The sequence below is a fragment of the Urocampus carinirostris genome, chromosome 2 (assembly GCF_059441175.1).
Source record: "Urocampus carinirostris isolate Australia breed hairy pipefish chromosome 2, RoL_Ucar_1.0, whole genome shotgun sequence".
Lineage (NCBI taxonomy): Eukaryota > Metazoa > Chordata > Actinopteri > Syngnathiformes > Syngnathidae > Urocampus > Urocampus carinirostris.
In genome coordinates, this window is record NC_142350.1 from 41910755 (window position 1) to 41932500 (window position 21746).

General features: G+C 39.0%; 2 protein-coding genes and 1 pseudogene across 2 annotated transcripts in view; all 3 read right to left on the reverse strand.

Moving 5' to 3' along the window:
* Positions 1–1701: 1701 nt before the first annotated feature.
* On the reverse strand, positions 1702–8945 carry c2h8orf76 (chromosome 2 C8orf76 homolog). The gene is made up of 8 exons (XM_088326529.1): positions 8747–8945; positions 5688–5789; positions 4369–4512; positions 3041–3091; positions 2823–2967; positions 2450–2531; positions 2158–2290; positions 1702–2030 (listed from the first exon to the last, which is right to left on the reverse strand). The coding sequence occupies exons 1-8, from the start codon at positions 8849–8851 to the stop codon at positions 1857–1859; spliced, it is 936 nt and encodes a 311-aa protein (XP_088182655.1). The 5' UTR covers positions 8852–8945; the 3' UTR covers positions 1702–1856.
* A 5748-nt stretch (positions 8946–14693) lies between these two features.
* zhx1 (zinc fingers and homeoboxes 1) overlaps positions 14694–21746 on the reverse strand; it is a 20754-nt gene continuing 13701 nt past the window's right edge. The window contains exons 8-9 of the mRNA XM_088326528.1: positions 20580–21746; positions 14694–19199 (exon numbers count right to left, since the gene is read on the reverse strand). The exon at positions 20580–21746 is cut by the window's right edge and continues 81 nt beyond it. Of these exons, the coding sequence (XP_088182654.1) occupies positions 18930–19199; positions 20580–21746 (1437 nt within the window). The 3' untranslated portion in view covers positions 14694–18929. The remainder of the gene's footprint in view (positions 19200–20579) is intronic.
* On the reverse strand, positions 19578–19739 carry LOC148371916 (U2 spliceosomal RNA; annotated as a pseudogene).

A 21746-nucleotide genomic window follows, 5' to 3' on the forward strand; every position in this document is an offset into this window, starting at 1 on the left:
CAAATACGTAAAACTTACTCTTTGCTTTCTTACACTGACAAGCAGAGTAACTATATCATTTGTCAATATCAGTAGGTGGCAGCAGATTCCTTTTTTTTCTAATTACAGTATGTGTTCATGGGGTATTAAAGCAATATGTATTCAATTAATTTTGTTTGATGAAGCTGGTTAAGATCACAGTATCAAAAGAAAATCATGTCGAAAAACCTCAATTTCACGGATTGTATTTTCTGATTTTACTTTAAAACAAAAGAAAAAAAAGTGGAACATTTCTTCCACTGTTACATCATTTTTGCTCATTTTAATTTTATACTATAGTACAGTAAATTGCAAATATACTGCATATATTGTAAAATCCCCACATTATAGCAAAATTACATAGGTTGAGAAACACTAATATTTTGGTAATTCAAAGATGAAAAATAAACTAATTGTGCTGCTTTTTCCCCTCAACGCTTTTTTTGCTAAGAAAATTTAGCTCAATCTGAAGAGACAAGTTTAATATTTCAATTAAGCTCATCACACCATTCTAGTTTTATCGGAATGGATGAAGAATCAATGATCCACCAACTTGAGTTTTTTGTAATGTTTTAGCGGTTTTTGTTAATTTGAGATTGTGTGCCTGTTTAATGCTCATTTACAAAGGGGATTTATGAAAACTGACACTAAGAACTAAGGCTGAGAGATAAAAGGAAGCTTGATAAAAGTGGGATTCATCGAAGAGAACAATAAATTTGTTAGGAAGATTTCTAAACTCACTTCTAAAGTAGTGTGAGACTGGGGTCACATTTAATCGGACCTGAAAAACTCATTTTGCACCAAATTTTACCATCTGGTCTGCAAAGTTGCAGATTTAGAGCTGAAGAGGACAGCAGCGCCTCCTCACAGTCAATTAGTGAAAAGGCTGGTGGAAGATTGGGTTGGAGGAACAATTTAACAAACTATAGTTCTCAAAGATGAATAACACCCTCAAATTCCTTGGTTTCAGTTTGAAATTCTGAAGTTCACTGGTTTGCTCGAAGCGGGATTCTGTGTCTCGATGGTCCTGAGACCTGGAGGAAACATTGGGTTTCGCCTTTGAGCCTTGTGATAATGGATAACACGTTTGGTGAGCACAAGAAACAGGCACTTTTGGAATAGAGTAAGAGGACCTCAGATGAGCTTGACTAGCTAAGACAGAAGACAAAAGCAGACTGCTTTAAACATGTAGTAAGACAATACATCTTCACCTCAGGATGGAACCACGCTTTAGCCCCCCCTCCATCACAGAGCTCTCACAAAGGAGTGGGGGATGTGTGACTGACACTCAGAATATGTAATGGTTTCACTGGTGGCGGATGGGTGGATCCCTAGACCGCTTGGGTGATAGGGGCACAATTTCCCCTCTTGTCTTGGGCAAGTACAGCCTGGTGACACCCATTCCTCTCCAGGCCGACAAATGTTTCCACCCAGTCTTGAATTGGGGACCTTTCGTGTATTGGGTGAATGTGCTAACTACCGCACTAGAGAATAGCTAAAAAATGATGGGTATACCGAAGGGGCAAAACCAAGAAGATAGTGGAAAATTCCCAAGGCACCAGCTTCACCCCGGTCCTCGGTAAAGACTAAATCCTGCGAGTGGCTTGATAAGACCAGGGTCTTTCTCTCGACAATAAAGCAGAACACCACGTAGAACAATGTAGAGATTGTATAACGAATAGATAAAATTATATATCCTTTGTTTTATTTACAACATAAGTACTTTTAAATAGAAGGATTATCATAAGGTGATTTTACAAGACAATGCCTTTATCCCGCGTTTCAAAATATCAGCCAAAATTTACGGTCAAAGAATTGTTGACCGTCACACATTGTGGTTAACATGACTCTGTGTCACTCAATTTGTGAGTCCCATCAGCCTCCAGTACAACAGTCCGTAGGATCTCATTCCACCAGCGCGCCTCGAAGCTCTGCGCACAAAAACTGGAAAGACTCTTGCCGTCCTGGGAGTCCTCTTTCATCTTGTCTGGGTTTAGGTCCTCTGAAAGAACCTGGCAACAAAAAGGCATTTCCTAAGTTGTGATACTCAAGTCCTACATCTTGGTGCACAGGTTTAATTATGCGATTCATTTGCATAACTAGTCCCCTCCCATTTCAAAGTTACTGTACTTTACTCACCTCAGTGAGGGAAAGAAGAGTCTTTTGGTCGGGATGAAGCCTCGTTAATGCTTCCTCGGCAGCTTGTGTGACTTTTTGGTTGTGTCGCAGCACAAATGAAGTCTGCTGCTGCCTCAGGATCCTCAGCAGGAGTCTGAAACCAAAAGTCTTATGAAACATCGGCAGCTGAGTGTCAAGTCGTATTTATTTTTATAGCACTCAATCACAAAGACTTTTAAAGGGCTGCACAGACCACCAATGAAAAACTGAAAAAAACATGAGGAAAATGACGTAACCTTGAAATGGGCTCTACCTCGTCCTGATGAAGCATGTGCAGGCCTTCAGCCAGAGTCTTTCCTCACAGAGTTCATGCTGCTCCTCAGGTTCCTTCTGTTCTGCAGAAAACGGTTAAGAAAATGGAAAAGATTTCGGTATTCGATTGCAAGTTTTTAAACAATAACACTAAAAACACATCCTCCTAAAATTTGACTCTGAAAACTACAGGGTCTAAAAATGTAAAATAAATGAGTGAAATCAAAAGACAGAGAAGATCCCCAACAAATAGAGGGCTACCTCTACATGTGGGAAATTCACTCCCAGATCATGCTCATACTCGAGGATCGCATGCATCGTTTTTGTTTTCCCTGGTCAATGAAGAACAAGAACAAGAAAATTAAAAATATTACTCATGGTTGCAGAGTTCTCCAGCAGCTGCAGACACATCGTCCCCAGATTGTACCAATTCCAAGGGTTAAAAGGCATCAGGCTACACAGCTCCTGCAGGGACGACATCCTTGCCTCCACAATTTGAAAATGTTGGTACACGCTGACCTTGGGGAAGAGTAATTGCATTCAACACAATATATTGACTCAGAGGAGGAATAGATGAGGCATCAACGCTTACCTTAAGCAGCAGCAGGCTGGTTAAGTGACATGTGTTTGAAGCGTCTTTAGCCTGAACAAAAATACGTGCCGTAAATTCCAGACTGCGGAGATCACGTGATTAAAAGCCGCAAGTGCATATTTAGGAAGAAACTCAACTTTGTTTTAGTATAAATCGTACAGGGTTTTGAGCCACAGGCTTAAACCGGTATAAAAAAACAACAACTTATGAACGTCCATTTCTTACCTTTAAAAGAAAAAAACAGCAGGCAAAAATCTAGTACAGAAAAGTAAAACATTGTGCCGTGATTAATACACTTGTTTGCAATCAACTAGCGCAGCAATAAATATTAAATTGGCATTATCTATGCAAGAGAGCGGCAAAAACATAAATGCTAGGAATCTTCCTAACAAGTAGTAGCGCTGCAGCGATTAGTCAGTCGAAGTTTTCGCTCAAAAAAAATCTATAATAGATAGTCGACGATGAAATTCGATGTCGACCTTTGTCACCGGACACATTTTCACAACAGAGTGAGGGCTCTCTACATAAATAGAATCTTTGCCGCGAATTGCACATGCGCAACAATTTATGGCTTGAGCAGTAACATACACCGAAGTGGCGGCGTCAACATCAACATCTGTTCCCTAGAACTTGATGTCTTTCTATTATCGTTTCATGACGATTTTGTTGGTAATTCTGTTCTGTACAATAAAAAGTATTTAATAAAAGTATGTGTACTAGAATTTCCAAAGTCTGGGAGCATTTTCACATATATACAGCCAATAAAAAGACTACTTGCATATCGTGGCAACATTTAACAGGATTACAAAAGATCCATTTTTTTCATTTAGGCACAGAACATGTAGCGTTCCTCCCCACAATCATGCAGATAGGTTTCAAAATATTCCACACGCCATGGACCTCAAGGTATTTATTTTCAAAGTGGACAGTTTGAGCTCATATCCCTTAGAACTGTGACTTCCCCTGAATGTACTTCACAAAATGTGCATCGTATTTGTTTGGTGTACTGTTCTACTGCTGCTAATGAGCCCGTTTTTTGTTCACACAGATAAAAAAATGTATGCTAGATTTTAAATTGTTGTTTATTTGCCTATCCCTAAAAAAACGACAAAGGTATGGATTTAAGTCTTTACTGACTGAGCACTGAGCCTAGTTGGTTTTAAATGGGGCTTTTTCATTTGTTTATTTTTTACCAATACGCAGTTTGTTCAATATAAGATGTATTTTTCACTGTACCCATTTTCTAAATCAAAACGATGTTTAATTAAAGAAAAAATTAAAGCCCATTACAAAGAAATATGAGCAGTGTGTGCTATTCCAAAGCGTACCAGAATATCCAGTAAGGCCACCGCTCTCTCTTTCTGGCCCAGTCTGGTGCAACATCGAACCATTCCCTCCAAAATATCGCGTTTGATTGACAGGTTGTTGTCGGAAATCATCTCCAGGCAACTGCTGTAAGCGTCCAGGGCTACCTGCAACAATTTGCAATAAAAAATTATACTAAAGTAATTTGTTTAGAGGTTACACTCCATATATAGGGGGGGGGGTGATTTACCATCCGCGGGCCACAGGCAACCCAGCAAGCTTTTTAATCTGCCCCACTAAACTAAAATCGTCTTAATACAATGACAATGTGTATAATAAATAGAGTACTGCACCAATATGTTTGGGGTGCCAGCTCTGTCCCCATTGCTCCTTTGTGTGTAGTTAAAAATACTAAAAAAATATAACTTTTTGTGCCTTAAAACAAGGACCTAATATAATATTTTCCTTTCATTCCCAAAAGAACAAAAATAAAACTACAGAAATACTACTGCAGCAATACTATAATATAAAATACTACTACAGAAATACAACATCAGTATCACTACAAAAATACTACTGAAATAACAAAGATCCTACAACAAGAATACTACAACAATATTACAGAAATTCAAACAAAAATGTAACAGAAATACTGCACGGCAAAAATACTACAAAATGAGTTCACAACTAATCATCAACTTTCCTGTTTAAAAACCGGGACCTGCTATATTATTCAGCTTTCATTCTGACAAGAAAAATGAAATAATACAAAAATCCTACAATGAAAGTACTACAAGAAATACTACTATGGAAATAGTACTATGAATACTATTATGGAAATACTACTAAACTACAAAATACAACTAATATATCATTTTTGTGAAAAAAAAAAAAAAATACCTAGAGTAATACTATAAACAAAAATACTAAAAAGAAATACTAAAAAATATACTACGATGGACATACAACAGAAAATTACAACTTCAGAAATACTACAAAACTAGATACAGTGTATCAAAATAAGTGCTTCAACAGGAAACTACTATACAGTACTCTTGATAGGATTGGGAGTATTTCAAAAAGCAAATGGATGAAACTTATTTATTTTAAAAAATGTACATATACACACATTTTATATGTATAAACAAATAAACCTGTAGATGCTTGCATGTACATTCATTGATAACTGAGAAAAAAATTGGATAGGATCAGCCCATTGGCCACATGTTTTAGCCCAATGGCATCCTCGACTCAAAATGTTTGCCCAACACTGCCATGAAAGGACAAAAAAGATGAAAATTGAGAGAAGGTTGTACATTAGATTAATGATGGAATACTGTACCTGGTATTTGCCTTGCCGTGTAGCCAAGTCACCTCGATATTTAAACACTTTCTGCTTCTCCAAAGAATCTTCCGTGTCCAGAGCAACGTTTACACAAAACCACTACAATAAAACAACACAAGAGGCGTTTACTACAATGCACTACAACCCTTCTAGCCCAGGGGTCAACAACCCATAATGTGGATAGAGCCGTATTGGACGCAAAAAAAAACCCACAAAAATGGAGATGCATAAAAAAAAAGACTTATATTAGGCCCGCACAGCACTTGCGACACGGGAGGGAAGAAAAGAAGTGAAGGAGAAATGCACAGAAGTGGTTGTAATGAATTATTTATTCTACACATTTTTACAGCATTAGAAACGTTAAAAGGTTTTAAACTATGTCATGTATTTTGCTACAACAGAAACAATGTTAGAACAAAAATATATTTCCCTACCCCATCTTTTTCACTTTGAAAACATTTTTTAGAAAAGCACCAGGGAGCCACTCCCCTGCGCCAAAGGGCCAAATGTGGCTCCTGAGCCACGAGTTGACGACCCCCGTCCTAACCGAACGCAAGACGACAGAGGCCTCAAACACACGGTCCACGGGATGATAATTTGTGACCCCGGTCCTACAAATATTTCTCTTTTTAATCGAGTAGTAGTTTTTAAGTCAATTGGTTTTTAAGTTAGTTTTTGGGTCTTTTTTGGTCATTTTCCAGTTTTTCATTTTCATACTTTTGAATAATGTGTCATTTCTTCAGTACTTCTAGATATTTTTTCACCAGCTTTTGTACCTATCCATACTTTACAGTACTTTTTCATTTTTTTCATATGTTATAGAGCATTTTTCAATTTTTTGCATTTTAGGGCTTTTTATTTTGGTACCTATTATTTCTGGTCATTTTACGGTGCTTGTGGGGTTTTTCTGATTGTTTTTTTTTTTTGACCGATCTGTTTTTTTATGGTTCATTATTGAAATACTTTTCAGGTTTGGTTTATGGTCATTTTTATGTTTTTTTTTGTCTAACCAATTTGTTTTTGTTATTTTTTGATCATTTTATGTGCCTTTTTGGGTTTAATATTTCAATGTTTGTTTTTTGGTCAAATTTTCAGTTGTTTTGGGGTCGTTTTTCTAGCATCAAGCGAGAGCAGTTATGTTGAGGACATTTCATATTCAATGTTGCTCCTTTCACGTTTAGAGCATTGACAGTTAAAAAAACTGTAAATACTGGTGATTGAATTAAATACAAACATTTGTTTTCTTGTCAGCTACCGTATGTGGTTTCTTCAGTCGTTTGTATCTCCTGTATTATTTTGTTTATTCCTGATTGTTTGATTGCCCTATCAATTGTAATATGTTTCTTTCTTTTTTATCTGATTTAGGGTTAAAAAAGGGTCAAATATTTAAAACCATTGGAATGTTTTTATCAGAGCTTTTCTTGTGAAAAAATTCAGCTCAGCCTCACCCAAACTCTGTTTCTAGCGGCCCGTAAGTCGATTAAGATTGATTGAAACCACTGATCTAAACCTTCTTTCACGGCAGGGGCCATTTTAGGTTCAGAGATTTGGGGGTGCTAAGCACCCCAAGATTCAATGCAGCAAAAATGTCATGGTATTGGGTTCTAAAATAGTTGTTGAAAATTAACCGCTGTATAATATACTCTTACCGTAATACACTGGACCCTCCACAGACTCTGCCGCTATGCTGCAAGTGACACTAGCTGAGCGGAGCGGGTAGCGAGAGTGGTACTAGGAGTCAAATGGATTAAACCATTTCAAGGCACTGGAGTATTTCCAACACTGCATGTTCAATTTTTTGTTTTCCTTTTTTTAATGTATCTGGCGTTTTTCATCCTATTTTAAGCCCCGTTGTGTAACATTTTACCACTATATCGCACTGTATTATCTAATGAGAACGAAAACCAGTGCCAAAGAGCACAGCGTAGCAGCAAATTGCAAGGCAAACATGGCGGTGATCCATAGTCTGTGCAGCCCTTTTAGACGCCTTGTGATTCAGGGCGTCACAAATTGACATGACTTGAAGTTTTTGAGTTTTTCCTTGTCCTCATGTAGGTTTTGGATTAGGGGAATGTGTCATAATAGTCTGTGGTTTGCAATAATCTGTGGTCTGTGCAGCCCTTTGAGACTCTGTGTGATTAAGGGTTAAACAAATAAACATGACTTGACCATAGGTAGGATTCCACAATGTAAAAGACATACCAATTTCTCAAACTGTGATTGGTTTTTAATAATAATTGCCATTGGTATCATAGTTTAGGTATTGGTGCCGAGTATTTTAATCAATGTTTTTATTGAATAAAAGTTTTTTTTGTAACACTGAGAAGCACTAAATACTACACACTGTCCCTTAAGCCTATTCTGTCCTTTATTTAGAAAGATATTTTTAAAAATGCTATAATTTTAGGGGTGTTTAGGTTTAATTTAGGGGTGCTTGAGCACTCGCAAAAAAACGGGCAAGTTAGGTCCATGTTTCACAGCGATTTTTTTTTCTTTTTTCCCTGCCACAATTTGGAGTTTTGCACTCATCTGCAAATTACTAGCATTGTTCTGAATTGACCCCACATGTCTGGAGAAGTATTTGGTTTGCTTTTGTGCAGTTTTACTCACCTCTCAGATGAGTGGGAAATAAACTGACTGTCACTTTAGATGACGGACAGAAAATGACTGGGATGGGCTCCAGCACCCCCACGACCCTACTGAGGATGATGCAGGGATGAATACGTAGTTATTTCATCTGCTTTTCTACTCAAAGCTGACCCAAACAATACGAATTGAATCATTTTAATTCAAGTATTTTATATAGTACTGTAACATTTTTCTTGACTTTGTTTTGACGAAATAGACATTGTGAATTAAGCTTTAATTCAATAAACAAATGTATAAGAATTTTGTATGCATTCCAAATCCAAAACGGGTTGGTTTCGACCCTATCACAATAGGCGGGTTAACAAGACAAATATAATGGTGAAACTGGAAATGGAGATAATTTGAAATAATTTCATCACGGAACGGCTTTCGTCATATTTTAAACAAACACTCGGTCCATCACTTACCTCCGGCGCGCAACGTTTCGCGTTGTAAGAAGGCAAAAAAATGGAATCTCGCTCTTTGGCCTCCGAAAATACAGAGTCGTCAAAATTACTTCCAAATAGATCCATCACAAGTCATTAACTGCAGCAGGTAGCGTCTTTTGATGCGTGTGAGAAAATCATCCCAAATTCCCTCGTGAAAATGCGTCCGAAAGAACACAAGACGAAGGTGGGTTCCTGGTTGGTAAAGTTCCAGGTCAATTTAAAAAAAACTGTATACAGTATACAGTCTATTTTCCAGTTGTTTTGTTTTAAATTCACTCAACTCAAAAGAAATACATAAAAAATGCACAAGAAAAAGAAAAAAAAGACAAGGATTAAACATAGAACGAAAAAGTATATACAGAGAAAAACAGTTTTGCAGCAAAAGGCTAAAGGCTATTGAATTGACATACAGTAAATAAAAATGACAAATCGCTGTTGGGTTCACTGGTGTTTGTTGATCTAAATGTTGATTGAAGTAATATATTGTTTGAGTCCACTTTATGTAAGAACAATTTCCAATTTGCAATAATGAATGTGATATTCAAACACTGATAGCACAATATTTATGAGGTATAAGTATGTTTCTTTCTCATATTAAAAAAACATAAAAAGGCATTCTACCTTGCAAGGGTGACGTATTTTTAAAAACATTATTGTAAAGTCTACCTGTTTTTAAAGCGGCTCTGTATTATAAAGCACCTCCTAGTGGTAAAAAAGCAACTTATTATTAAAACAATATTGATTTGAATAATACATACATACATGATCGTATATACCTGAAATTGAAAAAAAATACTTGTAGGTCGAGAAATATTTATTTATCTTACATCATGAGACTCACTGTTAGGGAAAATGGAGTAGCACCCTAAATTAAAGATTAGGTATTAATTACCTTTTATAAATGGCTGCAGTTAGGAAGGTCTACACTCCAATTTTCCCCAGTGTTTGTTGAATGGTCGATTTGATATTCAACATAAAATCATTTTGAATCACTGTTATTTTGAAGCATTGCCCACATGTAAAAATATGTTTGTTAATTAATTTTAAAAAACTTTTCTTAAGGCTTTGGTGCCGTTGATCATCAGTAAGTATCAAGCATCTGGGAATGATTTCAGCATAATCACCACAAGATGGCAGGAGTGGCTTCGATCAGAAATGTGTCCACACATCAAGGAGCCCCCACCTCCTCGTGTGGCTTTCCCTATCCAGCAATCGAGTGAGTGAGCGGCCTCCCGAGTGACCAAAATCGTGAGGTCACGTCACCGGAAACATTGGGCATCGTTCATGCATCACTTCAGTGTTATTGCAATGACATTTTATCTTGCAAGCAAGTGCCCTTGTGTTCATCGAGAGCATTGTTTAGAAATTGGATATAAAAGTTCTGCTTGAAATGCAACCTTTCACAAAAAAACGTTTTCCTCAGAAGTTTTCTTGGAAACGAGTAATTTAAAGAAATTTAGCAATGTTCAACTGTCGTTACTAAACAATGGTAAAACCTAGAAACATTTTTTTTTCCTAACGAAAGATGAGGTTTCACGCTTTCTTTTGATAACCATATATAGCAACAGAACAAATTTTTCTATAGGTTCTCAAAAATGTGTCAAAATGGCAATAATTGTCTTGCACGCCCGGCATTGAATGAGTTGTTTTAAAATGGATACAGGAAATATTCAATTGCTAATACAGTAGTCACAAAGCCAGAGTTCAAAGCCACATTTTAATGGAACATCTGCATCTTAAAAGAGTTGAACTATCAATGTAGAGTGAAACCGATCAGTTCATGTGACTGCACCAAAACAGACAAGCGCTTAACATACACAAATAAACATTTTAAACAAAAGCGATTATTGTGACACAGTGAATTTTGTTATAAAAGCTGCAGTGAAAATATTTGAGAAACATTCAAAGAGCAACATCAGAGAGCAAAGTGAAAAAAGTATGCATAAAACTTTACAGGAGCTTAACTACTCACAATACTAGCTCTACAATTAGTAGGTCATATGATACATGATATGGAATTAAAACACACTTAGAAGACAAAGCACTTGATCATCATCCCCGTGAAACAAGCTAAAAACGGATAGATGTTGCAAACACTTATCTGTGTTGATCATTTTCTAGGGCCTTATTGTAACAATAGCATTTTTAATGACATAGTCCCACCCTTTTTTAACATTTCCTCCAATAAAGTGCTCATCTTGTCAAGGGAGTTGTGATTTGATATGTCTTGCAACCAAAATAGCCCCCTCCCAAGAAGAAAAAAAAGCCTCCAGCAAAATTGTCTGAGCTCAAATCGTAAACAAACTATTTGGTTTTTAAGACACTTTTCATTGATAAAAACATAGAAAAGCTTTCCAAAATACTTTGGGGTAAGCGTCGATTTTGTCTGTGGACTAAAACAAGCAGCAGAACGCACAGCTAGAAACAGTTAAAAAAACAAATGCTTGTTGTGACAAAGAAGTAAGAAAAGGACTGGCTCACTTGTAATGAAAGCATTGTTTTCCATCACACAGGACTGTTTACACCAGGGGCGTCCAACTCATTTTAGCTCAGGGGCCACCCGGTAGATTAAAAAAAAACATTCTCACAGGGGGCAGACTATTAAATTAAAGAGAAAGAAAGAGAGAAATACAAATGGCAGATAAAGAGGGAAAAGGGAGACGCAGACAAAGAGAGAGAGACAGAAAGAAAAAAAGAGAAAGAAAAAAGAGAAAGACAAAAGAGAAAGAAAAAAGAGAAAGAAAGAGAGAGAGAGAGAGAAACAGAAAGAAAGGGGGCAAAGAGAAGAGATACAGAGATAGAAAAAAGAGGGAAAGAGAAAGAGGGAAAGAGTGAAACAAGAGAGTAAGAGAGAAGAGAGAGAAAGATAGTGGGAGAGAAAAAGAGAAAGATTGTACGAGAAAAAGAGAGAAAGGGAGAAAAAGAGAAAGACAGAGGAACAAAAACAATGGGAAAAAAGAAGAACAAAGAGAGAGAGAGGTAAAGAGACAAGAAAAAGAAAAAGAGAGAAAGAGTGAAGAGGAAAAAAAAGAAAGAAAAGGTAAAGAGAGAGAAATCCAGCTGCAGTCGCTTTGCGAGTGGCCCTAGACTTTGGCGACATCAAGTGGACATACTCATACCTGTTGTCTCGTGGGGCGTATTTAAACCCTTGGCGGTCCTAATCCGGCCCTCACCCCACCACGTTAGACACCCCTGGTTTATACAACCAATGAATTAGGAAAAACAAGTAGCTTGTTTAGCATCAGATTAGCAAAGCTTTGCATCATCAATACCAACTCAACCAAACAAGCACACACGTATGTACAAAATAAGCAGTTGTTCGACATACTTATTGCATGCAGTAATCGATCAAACGGTATAAAGGCTCGGTATACATTTATATAAGGTACAACGACTTGTTCCTTTTTCATGCCCAGGCACTTACAATTCACATTACAACAAATACAGGTAATGTGTCCAAGATGTTGCGATCAGCAAGCTAGCTTACACCAGGCGGGTTAAAAATTGTTTTCATGTTGCTCAAAGGTGCCAGCATGTAGCATGAATGACAAGTACAAGGTGGCAAAATAACTGTGCGGTTGTTCAAAATGTTGTTATATTTTACCCACTGGTTAAGAAAATATAAAAGAACAACTAACAATAATTGTAGCTTAAAACCGAGTAAACATCAAACCGCTGTAGTTAACACCATTAACTCCAGCAGCTAACTTTTTGTCAACTTGGTCAATGAGCTGAATTTAAATAAATGCATGTACCAGTTAAAATATTTCAGATATTAAATGTGCAGTATGAAGTGTGAAAGTGTTCTACATTGAAACACCATTTTCTGGCTTGTGTCATCATTGCAGCCTCTGTCAAGCTCCTTATGTTGCCCGTGCAAATGCATGCATTTCTTGAATGCGCTCAAAGAATTTTTGGGCCTTGGGTTGGCGTTTAAACTGCACTTGAAACAGGTCTGTTCTTACTTTAACATTTTTCATGCTACACTAACAAAAACTATGATGACAAGCATTAATTCCCTTTTTGTGGTGATAGTACTTTAACTGACTGAACACTTTATTCTGTTTTTCATTTTGGACACCTGCAAAAGAAATTGCATAGGATGCCAGTTCTTTATTTTGAATGATATACGGCACTGTTGTTATTTTGACTATTTACATTCTCACTATCGGCCAATAATTTTGTTGATCTTGGATTGCCATACCCTTTAGGGTGGATCTTAGAGGTAAGCTCTTGGGCCAGAGACATTTTAAACTTCATAAAATGTCAATCATTAGGTTGGGCTAGGCTTCCCTCTCGCTGATTTTGTTTTTTTTCTTGGTGAATGATCTGGACAGCATGCACGCTGTTCGGCGCACTTTGACGCTGTACTTTGGCACCTAAGTATGCGCTTAGGCCGAAGTACGTGCGCTGCCCAAGTGCAGGTTTGGGTTTACTTCCAGCTCAGTCCTTTAAATCGAGTTAATCAGTCAGGCTTGGTCTGGTTCTGGCTTTTATACCGGGATTTTGAAGGCCCGATCTTACCTCTACTTGATCTGCTTTTTGGGATCAAGAGATCGCAGTTTAAATCCCGGCTCCTTCGTGTTACATGTCGAAGTGTCCTTGGGTAAGACATTGAACCCCCAATTACCCCCAATAAGCAGGTTAGCGCCTTACATGGCTGCACAGATCACGGCTGCTATTGGGAAATGTGAAGCACACTGTAAAGCGCTTTGGGAAGTCATTGACTTGAAAAGCGCTATATAAATGCAGATCATTTCATTTCATTTCAGATATAAAAATGCAGATCATTTTATTTCACTTCATTTCATTTCATTGTAACCTAGAAGGTTTGATGAAAAGGTGACTAGCTTATTTTGTTTCAATGTTGGCATTCGTCCAAAGGTTTCTTATGATGCTAGTTTCTTATTTTGACTATTACTTTCCATTCTTGTTTGTGATTTTTACTATTACACATTTGTCGCTATTGGCAAATTTTGTTGCTGTTCTTTGGTTTCCACACCCCATAGGGCTGATCTGTTTTGTTTTTTTTGGCCCTTTGAACTTTAATAAAAAAGGGGGCTCAGAGGAGGACTCGAAGAAGGGAATGGAATTTTCTTATATGAAGTCCCCTCTGCCGGCCCACCTTTTAAGTTACAAATCAGTATATGTTTTCTCTCCTTATTTTGAGTGTCTACTGAACTGTTAACATATCAACGACTGTGACAAAACCTGTCCTGAAGAATGCATATTCAATGATTCTAAACTAAAGGCAGGTTAAGTATTTAAATGGCGTTGAGAGGCTCACCAGTGGTCAAAATAACCCAAAACTGAACAACCAGCCAGAAACTAAATGAAAAATTTAACATAAGTTATGGACAAACATTTACAATGTTGAATATCAAACAGGTATTATATGTGGGCTGAAAGCACATCTCGTTCATGCGTCCCCATTTGTTTTTAAAAAGGCTACCATAGGGTTTGCGACGACATGGGGAGATCCTCTTGCAACAGAGTTCACAAGCCAAGTAGGCACATGTCGGTACAGTAGTCTACATGGTGCTGGGGAGCGAGGGAGGGGAAAAGCATTATTGTCTTTGTTGTGACTGTGAACACAGCAGCTGGTAGTCGTTCCTTACAGCGGTTCTTTCTGTAAAGCAATGGGCTGTGAACGCCGATTATAGCTATTATACACGACCTTGAAAAGTCATCTGGTGGTTTGCTGTGAGACTACAACAAAAACATGTCCGCTAAGCCAATGAATAATAACTGACAACATTAGAAAACTCCATCCATTGTCCGCCCCCCCAAAAAGAATCATTCAAAATGTGGCTCAAAATGTGCAATGAAGCAAAAGGAATTGTCAGCTGATTCTAGAGTCATAGAAACATTCAAAATAATGTACATTGATTCAACTGGGGGAAAACAAACAATATTATTTGTTTAAAAAAAAAAGGCAAAATACTGGTTGTCAAACAAATATGGCTCTCAGAACCGTTGCATGAGACAAAGAGGGTGCCAAATTCTAATTTCATCCACCAGGTGGAAGTAAAAAGTGCATTTAAACATTATTCAGGTGATTTATGATTTGAAATAGAGTGGTACCTCTTCATACGAGCACCTCTAAACTCGATAGGAGTATAAGAGTTGTATTTGCAACAAAAATCTTTCCCTAGTTATGAAATCCCATCTAATAACAGTCCCAGAAGCTGCCACTAGAGACAGCTCACCGTCAGCTTGTCCCAGTTGGAACATGCGATTCCCACCCTCAGACGCCAGATCGCACCCACCTACTTTATACAGGTTTTATAAGCAAAAACTTAGTTTTTATTGTATTGCGTCTCCTTTTTGTGACCCTAGCCATGAGTTCTGTAAATAGAAATGGTAAAGTCTTTTACGGGAAAAAGGAGAATGATGTCAATTGAAACAAGGCAGTAGATAATAGTTTGTGAAGCAGGAAATAGTTGTGTTTGTGTAAATAAGGAGTACGATCGGACAGCATCTTCCATTTGCACGCTATTGAAACAGAAAGATGTCATCCAGGCTATAAAACCGACCACTGGCGTGACTGTTCTTTTAAAATTGTAAACCAGTGTACATGACGAGATGGAGAGACTTGTTATTGTCGATACGTGACAAGGAGCTATCGAGAGACAGCGACACAAATAGCAGAAGTCACTGTGCATTTTCAGGGACTGAAAACTTGAAGCATCGTCGGATACAACTGGAACGGATTTCAATGCCTCCCATACCTGGTTGAGAAATTCAAGAATACAATTGGCTCTGTGACTGTGGCGTGAGCAAGCAGCGAGTGCAGGTTACAAAGCGGAAGAGTTTTTGCAATGCTTTGATTTATTAAAATAAAAGAAGGAAATCAAAACAGCAAGCTGTAAATTGTTTGTGTGTTTGTTTATTCGGAGTTAAAGTAACTTTAATTTAAGTGTATGTAAGTGCTTACGTATCAACGACTTTCTCTCTCTTCCCACAACCCCCCGTCCTTTACCGCACTTTCGCTACGTTACCAACTAGGGACTCCCTGCATGGTAAGTGATTGTAAAGAACTTTTAATTTTAATATGTTATTATCGTCTTATTTATCTCACTAATGAATTTCTTTATGAGTGCCATTTTAATGTGTTTTTAGTGATGAGGAAGATGTGCTTTACAGCTACCTGTATTTAGGTCTGGACCTTTTAGGGGGTCAGAAACGGAACAATTAGGTTTCAATATTTCATTTCGGGAAACTGCTCGTTGAACGAGCTATGAGCTAGATCCTGGAATAAATGAAGCTCGTAAGAAAAGGTACCACTTTCTCTAAAATGATTGTTTCCAGAACAATACATCAGGCCAGTAGTTAGATTTAAGTCATGATTGTGGTTTACGTGGATTTGTTTACGCGATGATTGAAGAAGCACAGGAAGTGCATTTCATTAGCACCCTAAACTGCAGTTAAACACTGGTTGGCTTGGAGGTTGAGAAACAACACATTCCCATTTGGCAACGTTTCAAAGCCAATATATAAAATGTAACGATGGCACAAAGCTTGTTGTGTCAGAAAGTGCAAAAAAAAGAAAGAAAACCTCTCAATGGAGGTGCATATCAAACAGCTTAATTTCCCCCCTTTTTAAAGTCAGCGAGTAACGACAAACAAGGGAAGACTTTAATTGACATCCTTCAACAAGTACGCTGGCATTCACTCACTGTTCTTTTGCTTTGGCTCATGTTGCTAGTTGAGTTTCACTCAATGTAAACTCATTCATTATCATTCAGGCGAAAAAAAGCTTTAGAAGCTAAAATACATACCGCGTGAACACGATTGGTAAGGGCCACTTTTTACTTTGTGGAAAAGGGGGAACATTCGTAAGTAATTTAAGTTCGAATAGGGCTTGTGCAAACTATATGCAGCAATGCATTTAGAAAGGGATTTTCCAGTTGATGTGACCAGACTCCCTCTTCAAGGTGCCCTTGAATGACAGCAACTTATGAGTAGCATATTCAAGTCATTGTTTTGTCCAGTTTTAGATTTGTATGTGTAAAATTATTTCTGTTATTAAAACTCATTCACTGCCATCTCACTTTTAACATTTATAGAAGTCAATGGACTCCGAGTACAAATAAATCTTTGACGTCTATAGACACTTTACCAACCTAGCTCATCATCGGATCACCACAGGAAGAGTGTGCATTGTTGACCCCAAAAAAACTGGGAGCAGGAGTACGAGTTTGAGTAGAGCTAGGGAAGATTTGTATGGTGAGTGGTGTTTTTGGAGTCACAATTTACAAAAACAACATGCCCAGCTGTTGTCTGTATGGGTGCACAAACCGCAGTTTTAAGGAACTCACATTTTGGCAATACCCGGAGAAAACAGTCCTTTTCAAAAGTACAGTATGATCCTATGGCTGCAAGTCTTTAAAAGATCTGACTGGAGTAACGACAGCATTAGAAATGCCCGCCCTTGTGGTGTCCATTTCATATCTGGTAAGTTATTGATTTAGATTTACTTGAATGCCGAATGCCTCAGTACCTGTAAGTGCAACGAGGATAAGTGTCGGGGAATTGTGTTTACTACTAATCCTAGCTACAGACTAAGTTTGCTAAAACTGGTGTAGCTAGATCTTTGCTTGTCGTATTTATAACAATAATATTAACATGATTAACATTTTTATAATATATAATTAAAAATTATTATATGGGCAGGCGCAGTGGTTAGCGCGTGTGCGGCACAGTTCTGAGGTCATGGGAACCTCCTGCGTGGGTTCAAATCCAGCTACCGGCCTTCCTGTGCGGAGTTTGTATGTTCTCCCCGTGCTTGCGTGGGTTTCTTCCGGGCACTCCGGTTTCCTCCCACATTCCAAAGACATGCATTTCAGGTGAATTGGCCGTCCAAATTGTCCCTAGTTGTGAGTGAGCGATTGAGTTGTCTGTCCCCGTGTGCCCTGTGATTGGCTGTCAACCAGTTGAGGGTGTCCCCTGCCCACTGCCCGGGGATGGCTGGGATGGGCTCCAGTCCCCCCGCGACCCTAATAAGGATAAGCGGTACAGCTAATGAGATGAGATGAGATATTATTATATTAGTAATCTGCCATGCAACTGGCAGGGTACATGTTCAGGGTGTCCCCTGCCCACTGCCCAAGGATAGCTGGGATTGCCTCCAGCACCCCTGCAACCCTACTGATAGTGAGTATTGGTAAAAATAATTATTATTAATTGTCATTATCGTTATTATTACGATTCATCCTACCAATACCAACAACACATTTAAAGGTGCTGTACGGAATTTTTAACATTTTCACTCGCTACCGTCATCTGATAGCCTACGTCACCATCTTAGCCTCTCTTCAGCTCCTTAAGTAGCACACGCCCGGAAAAACTTCTTTTTTGTATCATAATGGGGGTTTGGGTTGACGTATCGTACTATAAACAGACTTTTCTTAATTTCACCAATTTCATGCTATGCTAACAAAAAACTGCTACCCCCTGCATCTCCCACCGGTACTCCATCATGTGTTCCGCTCGAACAGCTTTACTAAAAGTAATATAAAAGCAGATAGGCACGGAGGAAGAAAAAAGCATAAGAGCTCTTTGAACTCACTTGGGCATTGTTAACACATACATAATAAAGAAAATATTCTGCCTTCAACTTTTTTAAGACTCCTCAAACAACACACTCCACTTTTAAGATGGGTGAGCGGGCCAACAAAAATCAATTCAAACTTACAGTATACAGGTATGTGAACTAAGCTTCAACTGGTCAACTGAGCCAGTATTTCCGTCCATTTATGTTGCTGGCATAAAAGGGTATTCTACTCATACCTACCCGTTACGGACTGGTGTTGTATATGAGAAAAAGTCAATCACAAAAACGCCACGAAGTGGCTCTCACAACTATGTGTAGCGTAGATCGAAAAAATGGTTTCATTCTTTTGTTGACATTGACCACTAAAAAATAGTCAGTATTTTGCTGCTTGCTCATACTTTGCGCTTATTTGAGATGTTATTATCCACGATAAATTCTGCGATTTTAACTCAACAAACACGGAAAGGGCGTCCATAGTCAGCAATGGCAGTGAATGAGTAAATAACGGCAGTCAGGCAGGGGCTGCGACTGGGAGACACAGCTAACAATAATGGTTTTAATGTGTTCGTCTCATGTTATGACCGGCTGAGAACTCTGTGAGTAAATTTAGTCTTCCGATACAGACAAGGATTTCCTCACGCTGCGAGACGGCTCCCAAACCTCACTGTCATCCGTATCCTCATCGTTGTGCTCTTCATCGTCTTCGTCCTCTTCGTCTCCCATTCCGTCGCCTCTCAAGATCTCGTCCACGCCGGCCCTCTCCCCGTTGTTCTCATCATCCTCGCCTCCTCTAGCCGATGTACCTAGAGAGGGCTCGTGGAAGGGATCCGCACCCACTTCAAGACGTCTCTGGACTTCAGAAAACCATTCGCGCACCTTCATGGAATGAAAGGCAAACAAGATAGGATGACTTAATGCAGAGGTCTCAAAACTACGGCCTCCAGAATCGATCTAGCCCCCTTGACATTATCAGAGCAATTTTTTTCATATACAGTATTTATTTGTGTATAACGTGCATTTTTATTTATTTTTTTACATAAAAAACAACTCCGTCTGTGTGTGCGTTTAGGGATGTAATGGGAAGGTGGGGGATTTTGGGTTTTCTTAAGGGTTATTGTTCTATCTTCGTTATTCATTATCCATTATCCGTTATAGGTCAGTTCATAATACGCTACAAAGCCTAGGAGCCGGGACACTTACTCTCAGCCAAAAGGCCAAGCTAAGGTCCTAGCCCTAGAGCCTTGCTGCGATCATTGCGAATGCACCGTTCCCGGAGGTACTGCTATACCGGGCCGATGCTCGGAGTGGACAGAGCAAGGTCTTCTTCCATCTCCGGATTGCAAAAATCAAAGATCAACTGCGAACATAGTACACAATACTACACTTGATCTTAGCCAAAACATCACGGCCAGAAATTTCTGGCCATGAAGCAGACGCTGTTGGGAAGGTGAGAACGACAAACTCAACCACTAGACAAACATTCATATAGATGACATATGAACAGTCGTTGAGTTTAATTGCATTACCAGACTATCTTTGGTCACGGTACCAGAAATAAATCGTTGTGCATTTCACATGACACAATGACATTAACCATTTTCCTTTTCTACAATAAAGCGACCATTTTTTCCAACCCAACAGAAAATCCATCAAATTCCATTTCCTATCCTGTGGTAATGTTTGACTTTATTTTAAACACATTTAGTTGTTGTTTGTAATCAATTGATGTGTCTGCATTCTGGACCGAATTAGAAATTCATTGTCAAATCAATTAACCTCATATTTAAAAATAAAAGTGTAGCTTTCCCCGCAACCCTATGGAGGATAAGCATTACAACGAATGGATGGATGGATGAGTGTAGCTATTTGAGAATTATAAGTCTGATCGTTATATTATTATTATATTGAACATTTGGCGTCCTCTTTTGAAAATCTGAAGTAACTGCAATGGGCACTCAAACAAGATAAAAACGCTACACAATGAATTATAGTGATAATTTGTAAAATGTAAGCCTTTACTGAAAATTATATCCCGGTTGCTTGACCAATCATATTTCTGAAAACAGTTCCAGAAGACAAGTAAGCTTTGACCTGTGATGTTGTCTTTAGCAAAATGGCCACCGCAGGGAGGCGTAGGATGGGCATATCACCAATTTTAGGGTAGATTTTACAGGAAAAAAAAGCTTTCCAGGAGGGAATTTTGTGGTAGGCCTATAGCAGTTTGGTATTACATGCCAGTAAAAGCATTTGTGTTACCCGTTCATAACTCATGTTGGTCTTGGTGACGAGCTCATCCAGGTCCTGCTCGTTAAGGAAGCGGTGTTTCAGGTAATACTCCTTCAGGATGTCCCTCCCACTTTTACATTTTTTGGGTGGGGGGCATTTTTCCGAGTCGGACCCAAAAGACGCCATTCGTCTTGGCTGCTTTCGAGTTCGGGATCTCCCCCACCCACGGTTCCGCACGCGTCGTTTTCGACCACCGACGACTCCCAGTTTATGACTTCCTCCTCCGTTCGGACCTTCTACGTTGCCACTCTGATACTGAAAGAACCATTTTAGATTTCCGTTCTTCCAAGAGTAGCGCGAATCTCCAAACCAGCTGACAATGTAGGGTCGGGGGAGCCCACTCTCCTCGACTAGCTGGTCGTATTCTTCTGTTGTGGGCCACTGTGTCCGCACAAAGGCACTTTTCAAAATGTGGAGCTGCTCTGGAGTCTTTTTAACTTTATCTTTGATTTCTCTGATGCTGCTATTGTTGTTGCTGCTGCCCGTGCTGCTGCTGGTGCTGCTGCTGGTTGGCAACTCCCTATTGCGATCTCCAGGTGGAGTTTGACTACCTTTACGAGAAGATGGAACAGAGAAAGGAGCACTGTCTTCTTCTTCTTTCCCTTCACTGACATCAATCCTTCCCGCCTCTGAAGATTCTGGTGATGGTGTGCTAACTGCTAGCAATTTCCGTCGTTCTGTGAACCAGGCGTCTATTTCCCGCCGTGTCAATTTCGTCTCCGTTCTCAATCGGCTCAGCTCTTCATCAGACGGCGTGCTGCTCTTCTCAAAGCTCTCCTCTAAGACCACCAGCTGCTCTGGCGTCTTCTCTTTAAATTTCTGCAGCGTGAAGTCTGGGAATGGATTCCACGTCTTGTGCCGTGTTTCCCTCTCCTTGAGGGGAAGCGTGAATGGAGGATGAGGGGATGCCGGCATCTCGTCACTTGAGTCAATGATGATGGTGGCGTTAGCGCCACTGCTAGAGCCACCACCTCCTCTGCCACCTCCTTCGTGGAAAACGATGACGTTGCTATTCTTGGAGTTTCGCTGGTTGTACCTGGTGTCACTAAACCATTTTTTGATCTCTCCCTTGGTTAGATTAGTGATATTCATCAAGCGGGCGATTTCTTCATCACTGACAAAGTGGTTTTTAAGGTA